Source organism: Lygodium microphyllum, chromosome 15 (genome assembly GCF_053477565.2).
Source record: "Lygodium microphyllum isolate KBCC chromosome 15, Lygodium_microphyllum_v1.1.10, whole genome shotgun sequence".
NCBI classification, from domain to species: Eukaryota; Viridiplantae; Streptophyta; class Polypodiopsida; order Schizaeales; family Lygodiaceae; genus Lygodium; species Lygodium microphyllum.
Window position 1 is genome coordinate 145,537,052 of NC_141149.1, and position 24,474 is coordinate 145,561,525.

Consider the following 24,474-nt stretch of genomic DNA (forward strand, 5'->3'; position numbering starts at 1 on the left):
AGTTTGCGTAACCATATAGGTTCTTTAGAAACTTCAGTAGATGATATGTATTCAACTTCAGTAGTACTTAGTTCTATGAGGTTCTGTAACTTGGAGCACCAAGAAACGGCCCCACCAGCAACTATAAAGACGTACCCACAAGTGGACCTATGAGTGTCGAAGTCACTTGCCATGTCTGCATCACAATAACCCTGCAAACTAAGTGCACAGTGCCCATAGCAAATATACTTTCTTTGTGTACCCTTTAGGTATCAAAGAATACACTTGACAGCTTCTGATTTGCCCGGATTTGACATAAACCTACTGAAAACTCCCACTGCATGAGTAATGTCTAGACGAGTAGCAACTATAGCATACATAAGAGAGCCACGAGTTGATGCATAAGGGACTCCCTTCTTAGCATTTGCTTCCACGCCATCTTTTGGGCTGTAGGCTTTACTAAGCTTAAGCTATGGAGGTAAGGGCACCCCCAAAAGGCTTAGCTTCAGCCATGTTAAATATGTCCAGTATCTTTTCAATGTGCTTTTTGTGAGATAAAGACAACAATTTCTGTATTCTATCCCTGCAAATCCTCATGCTAAAAAATACTCAGCATTCCCCAAATTTTTTATGGAGAAAGCAGATTTCAGTTGAGCTTTGAGAGCATCCCAGCTAGTCTTTCTTTTCCCAGCTAGCAACATATCATCCACATACAAAACAAGTATGATGGGGTTACCATCTGTATCCTTTTTCATGTACAAACGGTGGAAGTCAATGAATAACCATGACCAATTTGAATGGGAGATGAAGCATAATGCAAAGTGTGCCTATGTTACCAGCTCCCTCTGATGCGACTATGCCAACAACAGCTAGCCACATGGATCCACTAAATAATGGAAGACAAATGAAAAACCCTAATGGTGTTCCACTCAATCAATCCCTAATTAGCTAGTTAGACCGCTTGAATAGCAAGTGGATGATCATGACTATGAGTCTAGTGTGTCAAATATTCTTGGTAAAGTCAAGGACATTATGAAGCATTATACTGATATCATAACAGAAATTGCATAGCTGCCATCCAATGCACACTGTGTTGTGCATCCTCATAACATTCAGGCTCTTCATTATCAAAAGTACTTGCTGCCATAATAAACTCCATGGTATGTGCTGAATCATGCAAACGAGTTTGCCTTCTAGTACGACCAGCCATGGGTGCATCCAAAGGACTATCTTGCATAGTCTGCAAATACCATCTAGGTAGCTGTCTAGCATCCTGACTGTGTATAAGCTCTTGCTGAATTTCAGTTTCAGCATGATGCTGAATATTCCGATCAGCCAATGGCTAAATTTCTGCACTTTCCATAGAAGCAGCTGGCTGAACATTAGGTTCATTTTCTGAAGCTCCAGCTGAATCACCAAAAGTAATGGGCAGCAGCCCTTCAAAAACATCACGGGCAGCCTGATATGTGTCCAAACCAGCCAAGGATAATTCTGATTTTTCATCAAAAACAACATCCCTGCTGACAAAAACCTTCTTTGTAACGGGATCATAGAGTCTGTAGCCTTTGCTCTCATTGCTATATCCCATAAAAATGCACTTAACAGCCTTGTTGTCCAAATTTTTTCTAAGTACCTGTGGAATATGGGCATAGGCAAGACACCCAAAGGTACGAAAGTGACCAACAGAAGGTTTACGGTTGTTCCAAGCCTCAAAAGGTGTGATGGTCTTCAAGGCTTTGGTAGGGCATCTGTTCAAAATATGGCAAGCACACATGACTGCTTCCATCCAAAAACTATGAGGCAAGCTCTTTGTGTTCAGCATACATCTGGCCATCTCCATGAGTGACCGATTCTTCCTCTCTGCTACCCCATTCTGCTGTGGAGTATAGGCTGTAGTATACTAATGGACTATGCCCTTCTGCTGCAAAAAGGAATTCAGCATAGAGGACATGTATTCCCCCCCTCGGTCCGAACGGAGAGTCTTAATCTTGCATCCAGATTGATTTTCAACAAGCACTGAAAGCCAAAAATGCATCATATACTTCTGACTTCTTTTTCAAACAGTAGACCCAGCAAAAACGTGTAAAGTCATCAATGAATGTCACAAAATAATAACAACCGCCCAATGACATGGTCTGCATAGGCCCACAAACATCTGAATGCACCAACTGCAATCTGGTTGTTGCTCTGAAAGCAACATCATGAGTAAATAAGAACCGATGCATTTTCCCCAAAATGCATCCCTCGCATAAGTGCTCAAGAGGTCTCTCCAAGAGAGGTAAGCCATCTAGCATCTGAGTACGCTGCAAAAGCATCAAGCTGCCAAAGTTTACATGCCCTAAACGAGCATGCCATAACTCCGCCTGTATCATAGCAGGAGTAAGAGTGGATGTCAAGTATGCCGATTGATCTACTAAAAGAGCATCCAACTCATATAAACCATGACACAAAGATCCTGTCAAGACCAAAGTCATGCGTTCTTTATCTCTCACCATGCAACGGTCATCATCAAATGTGACCTGCAAACCACAACGTGCCAAAGAAGACATAGAAAGCAAATTCTCCTTGATTCCAGGCACAAACAAAGCATCTTGCAGGCGGAGAATAGAGCCATCAATGGCTATGAGCTGAATCTCCCCAATACCACGAACAGGGTATGATGCATTATTGGCACACTGTACTGATTTCCCAACGCGAGGTGCACTAACTGAAGCAAACAAATCTCTGCGAGATGTAATATGTCTAGAAGCACCACTGTCAAAGAACCAAGTGTCAGCATCCTCTTTAGAGCTAAGTGCTCTATCGGCCCAAGAGATGTCATAACTGCAAGTGTAAAAACAATAGTCTCTGTCCACAACAAAGGATGCGGACTCAGTAGCAGTGGAAGGAGTAGTAGAAACAGACATTCCTGACTCCTTCTCTTTGGCAATGCGCTTCCTGCACTCAGTGATATAGTGGCCGGACTTCTTACAATAATGACATTTTCATTTTTTAGCTTGCGTCCCCCCTTGTGTCTGATTCTACGATGTGCCCGAAGTGCCAGAGCTCTGTGGAGCATTTTTCACCTTGCTGTTTTTGCCTTTTTGTCTTGCCACAAAAGCCTGCTCAGAGACTATAGCATCCACACCACTATTTTTCCGTGTTTGCTCCTCCTCTAGAAGCAAACTAACTAGTTGAATAAAAGTGAGTGGGTGCTCAGCAATCCCCATGGTGAGGTTCAATGCAGTATGAAAAGACAAGTACGAAGGAGGTAAGGAATTCAAGGTGGTGGATATCAACTGTGTATCCGAAAAATACTCATCTACATTCATGAGCTGCTCCCTCAAGTCTTGAATCTTATTTAAGTGATCCTGCATAGAATCACCCTCATGCAGACGCAGACGCAGAGCAGAGGTGGCTCGGGTGCGGTCAGGACTGCACGCTGCAGGCAGAAGCTGAGCTCAGAGCTGTACTCTGATACCAAATGTGAGATGGAAGGATCGAGGTGCAGCTTAGATTCAGTAGATAGTGTGAGAGTGAGAGACAGAGTTGAAGCACGACACCCAAGAGAATAGACTGAATGAGTGTAACCAGAAAGTACAAAGTACAACCCTTAAACCTTAGGGCTGTAGGGGATGTTCACACCCGACACATACTAAGTGCCCAAATGTGTGTAACATAAGCACATAAGTACATACGACAATAAGACCATAAGTCTGGGGGAAAAAACCTCTCCTACCGAGAGTAAAAAGTGCCCTAGTGTCCTACTAATCACCGACACTCCCATATGAGCGTAGGCGCAAGTGAAGCGTGCGTGAGTCAAATACCCAACAATAATGCATGTGTGTTTGTACATCTTTGCATGATCTTGTAAGAGTGAGAATTACTTCTCCTCACTCTCAGGTTGATTGTAACTGAGCTCTTCCCTAAGGGACTTGGGTTGAGCAGAAATACATTCCTGTCGGAGGGGGGGAGGGGGGGGGGGGGGGGGGGGGATTTGCCCATCTTCAACCCTTAATCTTGTCTCCATTACTTTTATATTTTCATGGCTGTAATTTTGTGAGTAATTTTCATTTTCAGCTTTAAGTGTTTATTCTCTTTTATATTAAATCTCGCAAACAAGTGAATATCATAATTGTTAAGCATACTACGTTGTTCGGGACATTTACAGTGGTATCAGAGCTTTGGCTCGGTCCTCACCCTAACACTGGTAGTGCTTACAATTATAAGTTTGTTTGTTTTCAGCGCTTGCATTGAGTACTTGAGCATATTTTTCTTAGAGTCTCAATGGATCAGTCGAGTGCTATCCTTCAAGCCATTCAAAGTCTTAGAGAGGAGAACCAGCAAATTTGTGAGCAACTTCTCAAACTAGAAAAAGTTGAGAATCCCAAAGAAGTCAAGGAAATAAGCCCATCTGCTTTAAGGAGACAAAGCCATACTAATGAAAGGAGCCGACCAAGAAGTCCAACTACTTCTAGAGACAGTCCCATTCTACTTCAAGACAAAGAAAGAGATTGCGTCGAAGCTCATCCTCTTCTTCAAAGTCATCTGGCGCCTACTCTAATGGACCCTCTTCTAGTGACGAAGAGTCACACCCTTCTCGTGGAAGACCTCATCATCGTCAAAGGCGTCGACATTCTTTACCCTCGTCTCCATCTTCATTCCCATCAAGCACTTCATGATCTTCAACCTCAACATCCGGGCATGGACGAAGGCATAAGAAGAAGAAGAAGACTAAGTCACTATCTCAACTTGAAAAGAAGATCAAGTTCAGTATGTATGATGGTTCCAGAAATCCTGATCTTCTTCTGAAGTTTATTCGTCAATTTCAAATTTTGCATGGTCGTGACAAGTATTAAGAAAAAGAAAAGATTAAGTTTGCAACTTTACATTTCACCAACTTAGCCCATACTTCGTGGACAGGATTGGAATATTATCATGCTGCCCCAAAATCATGGCAGTCCTTTGTTCGCATGATAGAAAGCCAATTTTTTCATGTTCATTTCAAAAGAGATGTAAAAATGGAATGGGATCGGCTTTGGCGAAGGAAAAATGAGTCACTTGGTGACTATACCAAGAGATTTTGGGAGCTACTTTTGAAGGTCCAACATTTCAAGAAGATCAGCAGTTCGGAAAAGCTTAGGAAGTTTCAAGGAGGTTTGCATTTTAAACTTCGTACTGCTCTTAATCATTATCATTGTTCTAGTCTCAGGGAACTCGTTGACCATGCTGAGACATGGGAAATGGAGCACAATGGCAATAAATGATTCCAAAAGAATTATGAGAAGAGAGTAGCTGATGATGAGGAGTATTCAGCCCCAAATGAAGGACAAAAACAACGGCAAAAGCAACCATCAAATCAAAAGAAGATAAAGCCCTATGCACCTCCTAATGCTCCTCAATTTCGCTCCAATCTATACCCACAAGCAAAGCAACTTTCCGAAGAAGAAAAACAGTGCTTCATGAAAGAAGGCAAGTGCTTTAAATGTGGACAAACAGGCCACATAGCAAAGCAATGTCCAAACAAAGGATAAAGCAAGGTTTCTGACAACAAGCCTAAGTTGCCAGTGAAAATCAATGCTATTAGTGATGTAGTTGCAAACACAACTCACACTCCAGAGATGCGCAAATTATTAACAGCTTGGGGACAGTTGCAAGGTAAGCAAGCACTATTCTTGATAGATCTTGGGGCGAATGAAAATGTCATTTCCTTGCAATTAGCTAAAGAGCTTAGATTAAAGAATGAAGAGATGGATACTCCGGTAGAAGTTCGCCAAGCTTCAAATGCCGATGAAGGTGACACAGTGAACCTACATTGGCAAGCTCAAGTTTCAAATTCAAGGCTATAGTGACGAAGATACCTTCTGTATCAGAGACTTTGATGGTTGCGATGTGATTCTTGGCATGCCCTGGAATCATAGAGTAGATTCAACCATCTTCTCTCAGAAAAAGAAGGTAGAACTCACCGACAAAGGCAAGAAGTATGAGATCCAAGCTGGAGTTTCTGGAGAAACCATACCTATCGTAAGCCATATGAAAGTCTCTAGAGCAATTAAGAATTGTGTTCAATGTTGTTTTCTTTATGTCACTGATGTAAAAGATAATATGAAGGCTGAAAACCAAGAACGACTTCAGCTCTTGGAAAAGAATAAAGATTGTTTTTCGGAAGATCTTCCTTATCAGCTTCCCCTACAAAAGCCAGAAGACCATCATATTGATATTATTCTGGGCAGTTCTCCTCCTAATATAGCACCATACCGTGTGAGCCGTCCTCAACAAGGAGAAATCAGAAAGCAATTCGAAGACCTACTCAACCGTGGACTCATTAGGTCAAGTAGCTCACCATTTTGTTCACCGGTTCTTCTTGTTCAAAAGAAAGATTGCACATTCAGGATGTGCATTGATTATCGACCCCTCAACAAAATCACTGTGAAGAATCGGTTTCCTATTCCCAGAATTGACGACATTTTGGATCGTCTAGGAGGCTCAAAAGGTTTTCAGCCGCATTGATCTAGAGAGTGGTTATCATCAAATTAGAGTAATACCACAAGATGTACACAAAACTGCTTTCCGCACTTCATACGGTCTTTATGAATTCTTGGTGGTTCCTTTCGAATTAACCAATGCACCAGCCACCTTTAATCGAATGATGGAGCGCATCTTTAGAGAGCATCGACAATATTGCGGTACTTTCTTTGATGATATTCTTGTCTTTAGCAAGAATGAAGAGGAGCATCATCAGCACTTGGAGATTGTTCTACAATTACTTCATCAAAATCAACTCTTGGTAAATGGTAAAAAGAGTGAATTTTTCATGCATAAAATAAATTACCTTGGGCATGTCATCTCTTCTGAAGGCATTCAGATGGACCCTGAAAAGATCAAGATAATCCAAGAATGGCCTCATCTTCATGATGTACATGAGGTGCGATCGTTTCTTGGCTTAGGCTCTTATTACCGCCGCTTCATCAAGCATTTTGCACATATGGCTTCTCCACTTCATGACCTTACAAAGAAGAAGACCTCTTTCCAATGGAAGGAAAAAGAGAAGGCAGCCTTCACAAGGCTAAAAACAACTCTTACTTCTCGACCTATTATTATCATTCCACATTTGATAAAACCATTTGTGGTGGAAGCAGATGCTTGCGATGATTGTATTGGTGCAGTGCTAAATCAAGAAGGCCATGCCGTAGCCTTTGAAAGCCGCCGTCTAAATGATCTGGAGAAAAGATATAACATTTATGAAAATGAGCTCTTAGCAGTGGTTCATGCTTTGAAGATATGAAAACATTATCTTTTAGGCAATGAATTCCTTATTAAAACAGATCATTAGAGCTTTAAGTATTTCAAGACTCAAAAGCATTTGCAGGAGAAACATGCAAGATGGGAAAATTTCTTATCTATGTTTCATTTTCAAATTATGTACACTCCAGGAAAACAAAATGTAGTTGCTGATGCACTTTCTAGAGTGCCTCGCATTGCAACTATTACAGTGGCTCATCATGAAGATTTTCAAACGATGAAGAATACTTATGATGAAGATACTAATTTTGCTTCAATTTGGTCAAATTTACAGCAAGGAGGTTCTCATCCAGATTATTCCATCAAAGACGGTTAGCTTCTCATGAACAATCGCCTTTGTGTCACTCTTCCTATTCGACAAAAGCTGCTTAAAGAAAGTCATGAACCCCCTTATGCGGGGCATAGAGGGAGGGCAGCCACTCTAAGTGCAATTGAGCGCTACTTTTATTGGCCAACATTACGAAGAGATACACATAACTTCATTGAGGCTTGTCTAGTATACCAAAAATTCTAGTATGATAGGCAAAAGACTCCACGATTGTTGCAACCTCTTCTAGTGCCCAAAGATCCATGGGAATCTATCACAATGGATTTCATCTCAAGTATTCCAAGAACACCTCAAGGTCATGATATGATTTGAGTCATAATTGATCGATTCAGCAAGCAATCACATTTTATTCCATCTCATAAAACATTGAAATCCGCACAAACTGCCAGACTTTTCATTCAACATATCTTCAAATTACATGGTATGCCTTCTGAGATCATTTCAGATAGAGACTCCAAATTCACAAGTAACTTTTGGCGTGCTTTATTTGAGAATTTCGGAACCACTCTAAAGTTCTCTTCAGCTTTTCATCCTCAAACTGACGGCCAAACAGAGGTGATGAATCTTACTCTTTCGGATATGTTGAAAGCTTATGTTAGTAAACATAAATCACAATGGAAGAAATATCTTCCATTATTGGAGTTTGCCTACAACAATACAGTACACTCATCCACAGGGAAAGCTCGAAATGAAATAGTACAAGGTACAGTGATTCCTCCTCCAATTATTCGCACTAAAGATAAGATTTTTGCTGCTGATGAGTTTGCTTCAGATTTAAAAACAGCAATGGATCAAGTTTGAGCCACTATCAAAGTTGCCCAAGAGCGACAAAAGAAGCAAGCAGATAAACGAAGAAGACCTTTGGCTTTTGCAAAAGGTCAATATGTCTTGCTAAAGTTTGATAAAAGCAGGCTCAAACAAGATTTCAGTCAAAATTCATCTTTTCCAAAGCTCTCCAGTAGATACTTTGGACCCTTCAAAGTGATTGAGAAAATAAATGAAGTTTCTTATCGACTTGAGCTTCGTGCTCATTGGAAAATACACAATGCTTTTCATGTAAGTTTGCTAAAACCTTACATAGAACCAGAACCAAAGGAACCCATTACTAAAGATCCCCCAGAAGTTGAAGAAACAGAGCAACTCTTGGAACCTGAACAGATTTTGTTTCACAAGGATCGAACCACGAGAAGTGGCCTTGTGACACGAAAATTCTTACTAAAATTCAAGAATCTACCCACAACAGATGCACAGTGGGTAGACGAAACATTCATAAAGTATTACCCGGACATTCTTCGGCCATATCAAGAAGCTTTTCAGCTGAGGACAGCTGAACAAAAGCTAGAGGGCCGTCACAACTCTATAGAAACAGAATTTGTATCCTTTTTCATTAATTTGTCTATATAATGATTTATTAAATTTGTTTTCTTTGCACTAATTAGATATAAAGAAAACTGCATTGGAGCTTGCCACTGATGAGTGGTCAGAGGTTATGGTGGACCCACGCGGTGGGTTAGAGAAAAGATAGTTCACACTTCCATCTATATGGCCGATTGGGCGCCTGTGACCGACTCACGCATATCAAGGTTAGACTCGCACACAGAAAGGATTGATGCCTTGAAGTGTGGGCTAGATCTGCCAGAACATACAGTTACAATCAACAAGATGGCATGATCATGAAATACTTGTACAATGTGCATGTGTGGGCTGAAAGCTTGAAATGCACATTTCTTTGCATAGGAAAGTTACATAAAGATTTTGATACCGTTTTTGCGATGTACACGGAAAAAGCTTTCATATGATACCCATATTGGGGGGGTCCCTAAAGTTTAGGAGCCTCGCATTAGCCTAAAAATGCTAGTCCTAAAAAATAGGGATGTCATTGTAAAAATAGTAAATTCTGTACTCTGACTGTGCTTACTAAATTTGGTTGTTTCTGTTCTTGACAGTATTAAACCCAAAAAGAAAGGCCATAGAGAAGAGACAAGTGTCAAGACACTTGTCACACAAGTTTCTAAGTGTCCCACCACTTGTCACATCCCATGACAGGTGGCTGGACACTTGTCTTGTGCTACTCCACATTCCCCTTTTGTACTAGCTCTTCCCTCTCCTATAAATAAGAGCTCGTTTTTCTTCATTCAACATCATTTTTCTTTGCTGTAAACTCATGTACAGCACCCACAGATAGCCAGACCTGGCCCCATCCATCCCCATCATCATCCCCCACTTCTCCATTATCAAATTCCTCCATATTCCCTCTTCTATCACTGTTGTTTTACAGTACAGCAAGCCTATAAATTCATTACAACACCTCCTTCTCGAGCTCTTTCTTCCATTTTAGCAACAAGAAGCAAGCCCTATCCATGTACTGCTGATCAACGATGAAGAAAGCCTGATTTCCCCTCTTTCTTCTCTCATACTGTAAAGAAATCAGTTCTTATCATTGCATAATAGATAATGCATGTGTGTTTGTACATCCTTGCATGATCTTGTGAGAGTGAGTATTACTTCTTCTCACTCTCAGGTTGATTGTAACTGACCTCTTCCCTATGGGACTTGGGTTGAACAGAAATACATTCCTTGAAGGGGGGGAGGGGGGGTTTTCTCGGGTTGCCCATCTTCAACTTTAATCTTGTCTCCATTACTTTTACATTTTCATGGCTGTAATTTTGTGAGTAATTTTCATTTTCAGCTTTAAGTGTTCATTCTCTTTTATATTAAATCTCGAAAACAAGCGAATATCATAATTGTTAAGCATACTACGTTATTCGGGGCGTTTACATGCCCCTTGACATTTTGTCACACGGACGTGAAAATTTGAGATGCTTTAATCTTGCTGATAACATTTGATTAAGTTATTAATCAAATGTGCAAGGTCGTTTAGCACATGTGATGCACATGGCAGTTATTTCATGGTAACATGCCAAGGACCCGAAAAATGTAGTCGATATCAAAGGCAAAAGTTCTGATAAGTATTGCCACATGGGTTTTATGGGTCAGTTGTTGTTAATTTTGACCCCAGGATAGTTATTTGGCCAATAAGTGTCGATTGTTGAAGTACTATGCTTCTAATATATTATTATGAAAATATGTACGTTCTTTTGAATTTGATGGTCATTTTCATGTGATCAAGGCCTATTTACCTTCTACGATCATAGAAAATAATGCACATATGATTTCAGCAATGCAATTTACCCAATGTTTTTCAACCCAACTATTACTACTTATATTGGTTTCGTGTAAAAAGTTCAATTATAATTATCAATGTAATTTAAGTTCTTTTGTTAATCATCTTAATATAAATTCAAATGTAAGTGACCGCTTGAATCCGATATTACCTGAATATATTGACATCTTTCTGTCCGCACTATCCGACCGGACTTCCGTCGTCTTACACATTCTTAGACTAAAAGATTCAAACCTTGCTTGGTAGCCATCCTGTCTCTCATAAAATCTTATAGATTTTGCTTGAAAGGGGAAAACGAGATAGTTAGACAACTTCACGACTATTTGGCTAAGGGTTATATAGAGCCAAGCAAATCTCCATGACGTATGCATATGCTTCTCGCCAAAAAGAATGTTGTCGAGAATGGATGACCTTATAGATCGCCTTTAGAGTATGCGCTATTTCACCTGAATTAATCTAAGATCGAAATACCATCAAATATGGATAACTTAAGAGGATGTCTCGAAAACTACATTTCGAACGTAATCTGAACATTATCAATTTTTTGTCCCATCTTTTGGATTGATCAATGCTCTTGCAACTTTCCAACAGATGATGAATGATTTATTTCATCTACATGTTGGAAAGTGGATAGTCATTTTCCTCAACAATGTCCTTATTTATAGTAAGTCGATGAAGGAGCCTACAAAACACTTGCATATCGTCCTATATCTCTTAAAACGAGCAATCATTTGCTGAAATATACAAGTGTGAATTCTTTCACACTTAGTTACTACATATTAGTCATGTCATCTCGATTGATGGAATTCAGATTGATCCTGAATAAGGTCTTTTGGATTGATCAATGCTCCTACAACTTTCCAACAGATGATGAATGATTTATTTCACCTACATGTTGGAAAGTGGATAGTCATTTTCCGCAACAATGTCCTTATTTATAGTAAGTCGTTGAAGGAGCCTACCAAACACTTGCATGTCGTCCTATGTCTCTTAAAACGAGCAATTATTTGCTGAACTATACAAGTGTGAATTCCTTCGCACTTAGCTACTATATGTTAGTCATGTCATCTCGATTGATGGCATTCAGATTGATCCTCAATAAGATACAAGTACTACTCGAATAATGCAAGTAAAATCTTTCTCAGGTTTACGAGGTTTTTCAAAAAATTCATTCAGGACTATGCTCACATTGTTGAACCCTTTACAAGATCTGCTTGAGGACATCTAAAGCAAAAAAAATCACATTAGTCTACTTGTTATTTCAACAAGTGAGCTCAATTGATCTTTTCAAAAATTGAAACAGCTTGTTAGCGTTGCATCGATGTGGAAGATTATCCATCCAAATAAACTTTTCGCAATTCATATAAATGCTAGTCATTATGCTCTAGGTATTGTCCGTTATCAAGATGGCCGACCTATCCCATTCAAGAGCTGTAAGCTTGCCAATACTCAAACACGTCATAATATCCAAGAGAAGGAATTATTGGTAATCATCCATGGACTTAAAGCATGGCGTCATTATCTGTACAACGCACGACATGCGATTTATTATTTGAAAAGGCCACCATTCATTGAAAAACCTATGTGATCAACCCAATCTCCATGGCTGCAAGGTGAGATGAATGGAGCTTATGAAAGTTTGACTTCGAAATTCGTTATGAAAAGGGCACAATATGGTTGTCAATGCTCTTAGACGAATTCTTGAAGTCAATGCCTTATCCTTATCCAAAATTTCGATTGATTTATATTTTTCTCTCAAAGGGCTTTGGTAAGGTCTGGCAACTAGTTCAAGAGGGACCTAGAAGCCCAAGAAGCTTAGGCACTCTCGACGCTCGAAGCCTAGCTACTGAGACAAAGATGGCACAAAAGTATTCCATTCAAAATGGATTACTTTTTAAACAAGGCAAAGTGAGTGTGTGCCCAATGATCAAGAAATCCGCAAGAAAATTTTATAGGAGTCACAATACACTGAGCGTTGCACATCCCAGCACACACCAGACAATGGCCTTCACAACCCGTTATTTTTATTAGCCACATATTAAGACTATAATTGACTCTTATGTGTATAAGTGTCCACGTTGTCAACTTAACAAAGCTGAACGGCACAGACAACCAAGGATGTTGCATCCTTTAAAAATCTATGATAGCAAAATAAAGTAGCATTTGTATGGATTTTGTAGTAGGGTTGCCTTACACGAATCGACGCCATGATGCAATCTACACTATGGTTAGCCTATTAATGAAAATGACTCAATCCATTCCTACAAAAATGATCGTGAAAAGCCATGAGTTGGCTAGTCTCTTTGTCAAACATCTTTATAGACTTTATGGTTTGCTCAACTATTAGTCAATGACCAGGATCCTAAGTTCCTTGGCCATTTCTGACAAACAGTTTTCCAAAAACAAGAAACTCAAGTGTCTATGTTGTCCAAGAAACATCCTAAAACTGATGGGACGAATCTGTTAGCAGATTAGTGAATTCATGGTTGAGTTTGTACTTGTGGAACAATACGCTGGGCTTAGAGATTATTTAGGCATTTTATTTGCCATTATTTATTGTGGTTTGGCAATATTTTGTTCACCGGTTCTTCTTGTTCAAAAGAAAGATGGCACATTCAGGATGTGCATTGATTATCGACCCCTCAACAAAATCACTGTAAAGAATCGGTTTCCTATTCCCAGAATTGACGACATTTTGGATCCTCTAGGAGGCTCAAAGGTTTTCAGCCGCATTGATCTAAAGAGTGGTTATCATCAAATTAGAGTAATACCACAAGATGTACACAAAACTGCTTTCCGCACTTCATACGGTCTTTATGAATTCTTGGTGGTTCCTTTCGAATTAACCAATGCACCAGCCACCTTTAATCGAATGATGGAGCGCATCTTTAGAGAGCATCGATAATATTGCGGTACTTTCTTTGATGATATTCTTGTCTTTAGCAACAATGAAGAGGAGCATCATCAACACTTGGAGATTGTTCTACAATTACTTCATCAAAATCAACTCTTGGTAAATGGTAAAAAGAGTGAATTTTTCATGTATAAAATAAATTACCTTGGGCATGTCATCTCTTCTGAAGGGATTCAGATGGACCCTGAAAAGATCAAGATAATCCAAGAATGGCCTCATCTTCATGATGTACATGAGGTGCGATCGTTTCTTGGCTTAGGCTCTTATTACCGCCGCTTCATCAAGCATTTTGCACATATGGCTTCTCCACTTCATGACCTTACAAAGAAGAAGACCTCTTTCCAATGGAAGGAAAAAGAGAAGGCAACCTTCACAAGGCTGAAAACAACTCTTACTTCTCGACCTATTATTATCATTCCACATTTGATAAAACCATTTGTGGTGGAAGCAGATGCTTGCGATGATTCTATTGGTGTAGTGCTAAATCACGAAGGCCATGCCGTAGCCTTTGAAAGCCGCCGTCTAAATGATCTGGAGAAAAGGTATGACATTTATGAAAATGAGCTCTTAGCAGTGGTTAATGCTTTGAAGATATGGAAACATTATCTTTTAGGCAATGAATTCCTTATTAAAACAGATCATTAGAGCTTTGAGTATTTCAAGACTCAAAAGCATTTGCAGGAGAAACATGCAAGATGGGAAATTTCTTATCTATGTTTCATTTTCAAATTATCTACACTCCAGGGAAACAAAATGTAGTCGCTGATACACTTTCTAGAGTGCCTCGCATTGCAACTATTACAGTGGCTCATCATGAAGATTTTCAAACGATGAAGAATACTTATAATGAAGATACTAATTTTGCTTCAATTTGGTCAAATTTACAGCAAGGAGGTTCTCATCCAGATTATTCCATCAAAGACGGTTACCTTCTCATGAGCAATCGCCTTTGTGTCACTCTTCTTGTTCGACAAAATGCACTTAAAGAAAGTCATGATCCCCCTTATGCAGGGCATAGAGGGAGCGTAGCCACTCTAAGTGCAATTGAGCGCTATTTTTATTGGCCAACATTACGAAGAGATACACATAACTTCATTGAGGCTTGTCTAGTATGCCAAAAATCCAAGTATGATAGGCAGAAGACTCCAGGATTGTTGCAACCTCTTCCAGTGTCCAAAGATCCATGGGAATCTATCACAATGGATTTCATCTCAGGTATTCCAAGAACACCTCAAGGTCGTGATATGATTTGGGTCATAATTGATCGATTCAGCAAGCAATCACATTTTATTCCATGTCATAAAATATTGAAATCCGCACAAGCTGCAAGACTTTTCATTCAACATATCTTCAGATTACATGGTATGCCTTCTGAGATCATTTCTCATAGAGACTCCAAATTCACAAGTAACTTTTGGCGTGCTTTATTTGAGAATTTGGGAACCACTTTAAAGTTCTCTTCAACTTTTCATCCTCAAACTGACGGCCAAACAGAGGTGATGAATCTCACTCTTTTGGATATGTTGAAAGCTTATGTTAGTGAACATAAGTCACAATGGAAGAAATATCTTCCATTATTGGAGTTTGCTTACAACAATACAGTGCACTCATCCACAGGGAAAGCTCGAAAGGAAATAGTACAGGATAAAGTGATTTCTCCTCCAATTATTCGCACTAAAGATAAGATTTTTGCTGCTGATGAGTTTGCTTCAGATTTAAAAACAGCAATGGATCAAGTTCGAGCCACTATCAAAGTTGCCCAAGAGCGACAAAAGAAGCAAGCAGATAAACGAAGAAGACCTTTGGCTTTTGCAAAAGGTCAATATGTCTTGCTAAAGTTTGATAAAAGCACGCTCAAACAAGGTTCCGGTCAAAAGCCATCTTTTCCAAAGCTCTCCAGTAGATACTTTAGACCCTTCAAAGTGATTGAGAAAATAAATGAAGTTTCTTATCGACTTGAGCTTCCTGCTCATTGGAAAATACACAATGCTTTTCATGTAAGTTTGCTAAAACCTTACATAGAACCAGAACCAAAGGAACCCATTACTGAAGATCCCCCAAAAGTTGAAGAAACAGAGCAACTCTTGAAACCTGAACAGATTTTGTTTCACAAGGATCGAACCACGAGAAGTGGCCTTGTGACACGAAAATTCTTACTAAAATTCAAGAATCTACCCACAACAGATACACAGTGGGTAGACGAAACATTCATGAAGGATTACCCAAACATTATTCGGCCATATCAAGAAGCTTTTCAGCTGAGGAGAGCTGAACAAAAGCCAGAAGGCTGTGACAACTCTATAGAAACAGAATTTGTATCCTTTTTCATTAATTTGTCTATATAATGATTTATTAAATTTGTTTCCTTGCACTAATTAGATATAAAGAAAAGTGCATTAGAGCTGGCCACTGATGAGTGGTCACAGGTTATGGTGGACCCACGGGGTGGGTTAGAGAAAAGATAGTTCACACTTCCATCTATATGGCCTAATTGGGCGCCTATGACTAAAACTCACGCATATTAGGGTTAGACTCGCACACAAAAAGGATTGATGCCTTGAAGTGTGGGCTAGATCCGCCAGAATAGACAGTTACAATCAACAAGATGGGATGATCATGAAATGCTTGTACAATGTGCTTGTGTGGGCCAAAAGCTTGAAATGCACATTTCTTTGCATAGGAAAGTCACATGAAGATTCTGATACCGTTTCTGTGATGTACACGGAAAAAGTTTTCATATGACACCCATATTGGGGAGGTCTCTAAATTTTAGGAGCCTCGAATTAGCCTAAAAATGCTAGTCCTAAAAAATAGGGATGTCATTCTAAAAATAGTAAATTCTGTACTCTGACTGTGCTTACTAAATTTGGTTGTTTCTATTCTTGACAGTATTCAACCCAAACAGGAAGGCCATAGAGAAGAGATAAGTGTCAAGACACTTGTCACACAAGTTTCGAAGTGTCCCACCACTTGTCACATCTCATGACATGTGGTTGGACACTTGTCTTGTGCTACTCCACTTTCCCCTTTTGTACTAGCTATTCCCTCTCCTATAAATAAGAGCTCGTCTTTCTTCATTCAGCATCATTTTTCTTTGCTGTAAACTCATGTACAGCACCCAAAGATAGCCAGAAACTGGTCCCATCCATCCCCATCATCATCCCCCACTTCTCCATTGTCAAATTCCTCCATATTCCCTCTTCTATCACTGCTGTTTTACAGGACAGCAAGCCTGTAAATTCATTACAGCACCTCCTTCTTGAGCTTTTTCTTCCATTTTAGCAAGAAGAAGCAAGCCCTATCCATGTACTGTTGATCAACGATGGAGAAAGGCTGATTTCCCCTCTTTCTTCTCTCATACTGTAAAGAAATCAGTTCTTATCATTGCATAATAGATAATGCATGTGTGTTTGTACATCTTTGCATGATCTTGTGAGAGTGAGAATTACTTCTCCTCACTCTCAGGTTGATTGTAACTGAGCTCTTCCCTAAGGGACTTGGGTTGAGCAGAAATACATTCCTATCGGGGGGGTTTGCCCATCTTCAACCCTCAATCTTGTCCATTACTTTTACATTTTGATGGCTGTAATTTTGTGAGTAATTTTCATTTTCAGCTTTAAGTGTTTATTCTCTCTTATATTAAATCACGAAAACAAGCGAATATCGTAATTGTTAAGCATACTACGTTGTTCGGGTCGTTTACAAACTTTTTGTACCACTGCCCTGGTGCTTGGTTCAGCCCATATAAGTTGCGTTTCAGTTTACACACCATCTGCTCTTTTCAAGGAACTACAAAGCCCTCGGGCTGGTTCATGTATATTTCCTCATCAATGCCACCATGCAAAATAGCTGTTTTTACATCCATTTGGTACAGCTCTATGTCTAATACAGCAGTGAGAGAAAAAAGCACATGTAGAGTCGTCATCTTCACAAAAGGTGAGAAGACCTCTTGGAAGTCAATCCCTTTCTTCTGTGTATACCCTTTGGCAACCGGTCTTGCCTTGTACTTGGGTTTCCCATCAACTGTCTTAACTTTGTAAACCCATTTCTTTGGAAGAGGCTTTCTTCCTTTGGGAATGGACACAAGATCCCAAGTATCATTACGTACAAAGATTTTATCTCTTCCTGCATAGCTAGCTCCCACTTACTGCTGAATTTGAACGACTTGGCCTCTTTATATATAAGAGATTCACCCTCATCTATAAACATCACGTAGTGCAAAGAGGGGTCATACCTATGTGGTTGCCTTCTTAAATGTGTCGATTTGTGTACCCAATGATCAACATTTTCAAGAATGGGGTCTACACCTGGAGGTATGTTATTTTCAGCATTAATTGGCTGCTGTAAGCCATTTTCAACATGTTTATACCATACAATACCTTCATTTTCATTACCAACACCTGCATTTTCATAATCAGCGAGTCTATCTTGCTGTCCATGACCTCCTTGTGCTTCTATTTGCGGTCCATCAACATCTGGCTCAAAAATAATCGGCTGATCATCAGTTTCAGCCTGCGGTACAACACCATGAGGCTCATCATCTGAAGTAATACGTGGCCGCAAATTCTGAAATTTGACCATTTTCATTAGTTCATTGGAGGCTGAAGTACCTTTCAGCAATTTTGCCTCATTAAACACAACATTACGGTTGCGAATAATTTTCTTAAACTGAGCTAGCCACACTCTCTAGCCAAATTCACCCTTATCACCATAGCCCATGAAAATACCTTTGGTGGATTTGGGGTCAAGTTTATTCTTTAGCTCATCTCTAACATTAACGAAGGCATCGCAAATTGAATATCTGTGAAGGGTCATATGAGGCCGATTTGCCAAACCAAACCTCCTCAAGGATGCCATTATTTAACGACCTATTTGGAGAGCGGTTGCAAAGGTGGACCGTGCTTTTAAGTGCCTCTCCCCAAAATTCATGAGGGAGATTAGCACTGCACAGTATGCACCACAGTCTTTCACATAAAGTCCTACTATATGTTTCAGCCACCCCATTTGAAAAAGGGCTATAAGGAGCTGTAAGCTCCCTCTACTTGACTCAATATATGTGAACTTACCCCCATTATCAGTTCTCAAGCATTTCAGCTTTCTACTTGTTTGAGCGGCCACAAATGCATGAAAAGTTTTAAAAACAGCAAACACTTCACTTTTCATTTTCAACAAATAAACTCAAATCTTCTTGGAACAATCATGAATAAAAGAGAGAAAAAATGTAGCACCACGCAACGACTTCATGGGCATACTACATACATCAGAATGCACTTAGTCGAAGATGTTGGCCTTACAAGATGCACCTGAGTAAAAGGAATTTTTCATTTGCTTTCCAAATTGACACTCATTACAAAGTCAAGTCTAGAGCCTTTTCCATCAACCCTCTTCAAAGAGGTAAGGACATCAAGTCCTTTCTAACTCATATGGCCTAATCTCTCATGCCACAACTCCAAATGACAACCAATTTCAACAACTGCAAGAAACTTGCCATTCAAAGTTTCACAATGCAAACAATACAAAGTGCCCTTCTTGGTTCCTTTTGCAATCAGCATGCAACCCTTTTTCAATTTCCACAAACCACCACCAAACAGCGTAGTGTAACCATACAAGTCAAGCTTACCGACATATAGTAAAATCTTCTTGATGCTAGGCACATATCTGACATCTTTTAACACAAGCTCTTGCCCATTATCTAAAGACAAGTGTACAATGCCAATTCTATCAATGCTGCAAGCATGGTTATTTCCAAGGTATACTTTTCCATAACTATCTGCATTGAACATAGTGAAACACTCCAAGCAAGGAGTTACATGGAAAGAGACACTAGAGTCTACAATCCAAGATTGAGTGACACCATCATCAACTCACAAAAGTGCATCAATCACATCAGCCTTGGTAATGTGCATATCCTGCATGTGACATACAAGGGCATCATAATCAACTGCACATAATACATCAGCCTTTGCATCTGAAAGCTCGTCTATGACCACACTAGAGGCCACATTGGTCTTTTTCTTGCCTCCGATTGCCTCAGATGCATATGTCTTATCTTCTCTCTTCTTTTTCTCTCATGCATTGTTCTTTCTCTCTTATTCCTTCTTGTAGTACTTGCAATTAGGCTTCTTGTGCCCCTTTCGAGTACACTGATAGCAAGTAATGTCACTCTTTTCCTTTCCTTTGCTCTTGCTTCTATTTCTCTCTCCTGCATTTGCATTTTTCTTTTCAATCCTGCCTCTAACATTATAAGCTCAGTTGTTGCCTTCTTCACTAGACTTACATCTAATTTCTTCATTCAAGATTGAACCTGTCACATTATCATATGAGAGATTGGGATTATTGCTGAGAGAAACCACCAAGGCCTCCCAAGAATTAGGTAGTGTCATGATTAGAATGCACTCAAGTGCTCAGGTGTAGGCTTGGACTCGTCTTTATGTAAGCCACAACCTTTTTGTTAACTCTGGTCCAATCTGCATCAGACATTTGTGCGGGTTTATCTTCTTGCAAAGCATCCTCACAATCCTTTAAGAACAATATGCCTTGCATACGGTCTTTCCAAAGGTCAAAGCCATGACCATCAAACTGTTTAACTTCCATCAAACTCATAATGTCTAAACTGGAAGAAGTTGCTACCATTTTATCGTGAACACAAGAGTAGATGCACTGAAGTGCAAAAGCACAAGCTCAACCAACAAATACATTGTTGTTCTTTCCAAAACAGTAATAAATCTCTGTTGTTTTTACATAAACCAGCCACCACACGGGTAAATACTGCAGAAATTCACCAAATTCTACACAAAATCCAAAAATTCTAGGTTGAAGAGTGCATAAATGTCAGCCAATCTGACCCAGCTGAGCAAAATTTCATCAATGCATAAAAATCCCATTTTTTTTTTCGGGTTCAATGTGAAGAAATTTCACTCGAATGAGCCAAATTCCGACAAATTTGAAATAACCCCCAACTTGATTGATCTCAACACGCACAATGTCTGCATTTTGTGACACGAATGTCACTACTAAGCACAAACGACACCAAATCTGGGAACAACCCCAAATTTCTCGGCTAGATTTGCACATATCTGTGACCTGTGCAAGGAAAAGGGAAAAATGTGAAATTAAGGAAGTTTTTATTTTCATTGAAAAAAAAAAAATAATTGACGGAGAGGGTGGGGGGTTTTGAGCCGCTAGCACGTTGCATCGCCCTCTTGCTGGCGACCCGCTGACGTTGTGCGCTTGCTACTGAGCGGGCTTGCCCATGACCAGTCGTGGCGCTTGCAAGTCGCCACACGCTTGCTGGCCGCCTGCTGGATGTTGTCACTTGGGGTAGACTAGTAACGCTGGTCAATAGCATGGTTGCCCATCTAGTCTAGTCATGAACTCTAGCCAACTCCGTGTTGGACACGAACTTGTGCCATCTGTACGCCTGACAATCTTGTACCATAAGCTCTGATACCACCTGTTGGAGCTCAGCTGGAGGAGGGAGTAGCAGTTCGAGGAGTGATCGAGAGAGAGAGAGAGAGAGAGAGAGAGAGAGAGAGAGAGAGAGTGATTCGATTTGGTGTACCAACAATGTGTTGGTACACAAAGAATAAAATGTATTTATACTTAGGGCATGTAAGGGTGCATTCACATGTACAACTAAATAATGCACATGTCCTATACATGGAGGTGAAAAAGAGCCTTTATCCCAACACTGTATAAACCTGGCCATTGCAGTTTAGGGTTTTGAGAAAATCAATGAGTGTCAAATTCTATGTTTTCTGCAATAGCCACTCATCCATCACTATCCTATCATTGATCATGATTGCACAATCACATGATTGTCCAATCTATTACTATGACCTATGTACAGTTTTTCCTGCGTTTAGGATCAAAACTGAAAGTGATACTTTTATGCCCATGGCAATGAAGTTTTAATGCAATAACAAGAACATAAGAAAGGTGTAGATTCATTGTATATGGCTAGAAATGTACAAAACCCTATATATGGCAGCATTGGCTTGATGCTTGGGGCACAAAATAACATGTTTGGTAATAAATCTATATCCCCGAATATTTATGGGGCTCAAGGAGTGGGTGTTGGTCATACAAATGCTCCTTTTGGTATTGGTTTTGATGTAAAATCAGCAAATTTACCCTTTCTGCAACAGCTAGTGTATGACAACTTGACAACCAAAGGGGCAGCAAAAGACTATGATGAGGGTGGAAAAGTAGTGAAGTTTGAGCCTTTCACTGGTACACAAGATAAGCTAAAAGCTTTGACCTGCATTTAGTAGTTTCATGCAAGCTATTCAGGGGGAAACTTCATTGAATTCTCAAAGATTCGAAGGCAGGCACTTTCTTCAAGAGAAATGCATTGTGTTGAGTTCCTATCCCTGACTCAAGCTGCCATCACTTAGGTTGCTACCATAATCTCACTTGTGCTACCATCCCCTAGGTCCCTATCTTGGCCTTTAAGATGATCCCATAGAGAGTGTTTTGGGTCTTTTCTCTCTCTCCACATCTCACACATGCTAAAAGGGCCCTGCCATAACTAAACTAGGTATCAATTACCAAACTCCTATTTGGTACAAGATACAAGAAGATAAGAGATCTTTCTAGGTCTCACCCTATCATCCAATCTCGTCCACAAACAAGTCAAGAACCGCAATGAGATGCTCTATCTATGGCAATGCTGAGTGGCTCCTTGCTCTATTCGTCATCTATATCCTTCTTCCCATCCCAATGGTGTGGCAAAAAAAGGCCACATCTCATGGTCCATCAAGCAATGAGTCTCTCCACACTATTCTCTTCATGATAAGAAAGTCAAAAGGATGTACAACCTAAGCCTAGAACATATGAGCATGCACCTACCCTTGGCATCGAACAAATTTTCTTGATGAATGGTGTCATAGACTAGAATTTGGACGGAAAAACTTCCACTAAGGGACTTTTCTTATGGAGATAAATGATTTTAGTTATCCCTTCCAATTCTATGATTACTATAAGAGGAATCGCTCCTTCTACTTCGTCATTGATGTAGTCTTTTACATTGACCTTTCAACAAATTTTTTATCTCTATCCCTGTTTCTAAGTGCTTATTCAACAACTAAGTTTGTATGTTAGACTCTATTTTCCTATTTTACATTTATAAATTTCTTCTAGCTCTTTTTATCTTTCCCAATCATATTATAGCCATGTCCTACTTCCTTTTCCTAAATGACCTTTTGAACATTGTGGATAAATGGAAACTCTGCAACCTAGCTACTTTTGAGTCTACTATTTTTGGGCATATCTAGAAGACCTTTGTGCTAACTCTTTCTGCAAGTTTTCTCATTGTAGGATTGAATAGACCTCAATATGATCTTTTCCTCAAGTGCTTTTAGACTTTTCAGGTGGCATTGTCATGCAATCTCTAGTCACTTTTTACAGTGGTGGTTAACAAACTATTTTTCGATAAAAAAAAGTGTGTGACACTATATCCACAATGAAAAGCAACTCACCGAAACACCCCATCACAAAGTTGTTGATGTGCAGCCAAATCCAAGCTTGCTAGTCGTTCAAATAAAACATATGCATGAGGCCTGCAAAAAATAAGACAATCAACATCTAATATCCCATGCTTGTGATGACATTTTCTACATTGATTGTTAGAACAAAATCCATATCTCACAATATGAAGAACCATATTTTGAAAAGTGTTGCTCTCTTTGATAAAAACCCAAAAAAAAGAAAGCTACTACTCAAGATAAAGAAAATCATACTAGTATGCTAAACACAATTTGATGAATGTTGAATGAAGAACGTGCATAGAGATGATAAATTATACAAAGGGCATCGAAGCTATGTGTCTTAAGGACCACAGCAGAGGTGGCTAAGTGGTGTTGGAGACATTGAGAAAATCTACAGCTTGGTTGTACAGTGAGCAGCAAAATGCGTCAAAGAATGTCCAAGTAGTGAAATGTTGCAACTTGGCAAAACTTCCCTATGCAAGTGAGAAAAGGCTAGTAGAGGTTCGGAGAGAGAAATAAGAGTTATTCTGGAGGTGAGACAGGAAGGCAGGAAGCTATTGCAGCCCTCACCAACTGATCAAGGTGGTTTCCAGGTAGGGAAATCAACTCCAAGACTAGACAAAACCAAAGAAACAAGCCAATAGCAGCCTAGACCCAAGTGACAAGGAATTGTGAACTCTTGGCTATAGGCAACTATTGGTTAGGCTATTTCAACAAGGCCAAAAATGATTTTTGCCATTTTTCCACAACGAACAATCTCAAAAATTTCTCTCCTTACCATTCTCTCTTATCCTCCAACGTACTCTCATCCCTCCTCAGCAATTTCCTAATAGATTCAGCCATTGGAAGTGGAGAGTTTGGTGAATCTCTATTGTAAACCTAATTTACAATACAAAATTAGGGTTTGACAACTACCTTACGAAGCGTGCTTAGAAAATGAAGGCCTAGAGACTTGAGTTTCAGTCACTGAAATTGGGGCAATTTTAGGAGATACAAGTAGGCACCTTATTAATCTACAATTACACCATAATTGAAAATGCAAATGTTATTACTACTTAATCTTGGACAATGGACAACGTGTTGCCCCAAAACTAGCGTTGCTTGCGATACTTCTTCATTATCTTACTTACATGAAAAGCTGGTTGGTTCTTGCTTACAACAAGAATTTGGAGCTTGTTACACATTTCACATATCTAGAGCATTATGAAAGTGTGCTCTCCTCTCTCAAACTCCTTGGTCACCAAATTATCATTTCTCTCGATCTTTCCAAAACATCTTCTCTTTTCAATACCATGTCTTC

General features: G+C 39.6%; 1 protein-coding gene across 2 annotated transcripts in view; it reads right to left on the reverse strand.

The window, feature by feature from the left end:
- The window catches only part of THO2, a 231,595-nt gene that overhangs the window by 81,191 nt on the left and 125,930 nt on the right, over positions 1-24,474 (reverse strand). For both annotated transcript variants that reach the window (XM_087694967.1, XM_087694966.1), the window contains exon 13: positions 23,166-23,246. In XM_087694967.1, the coding sequence (XP_087551093.1) occupies positions 23,166-23,246 (81 nt within the window). The remainder of the gene's footprint in view (positions 1-23,165; positions 23,247-24,474) is intronic.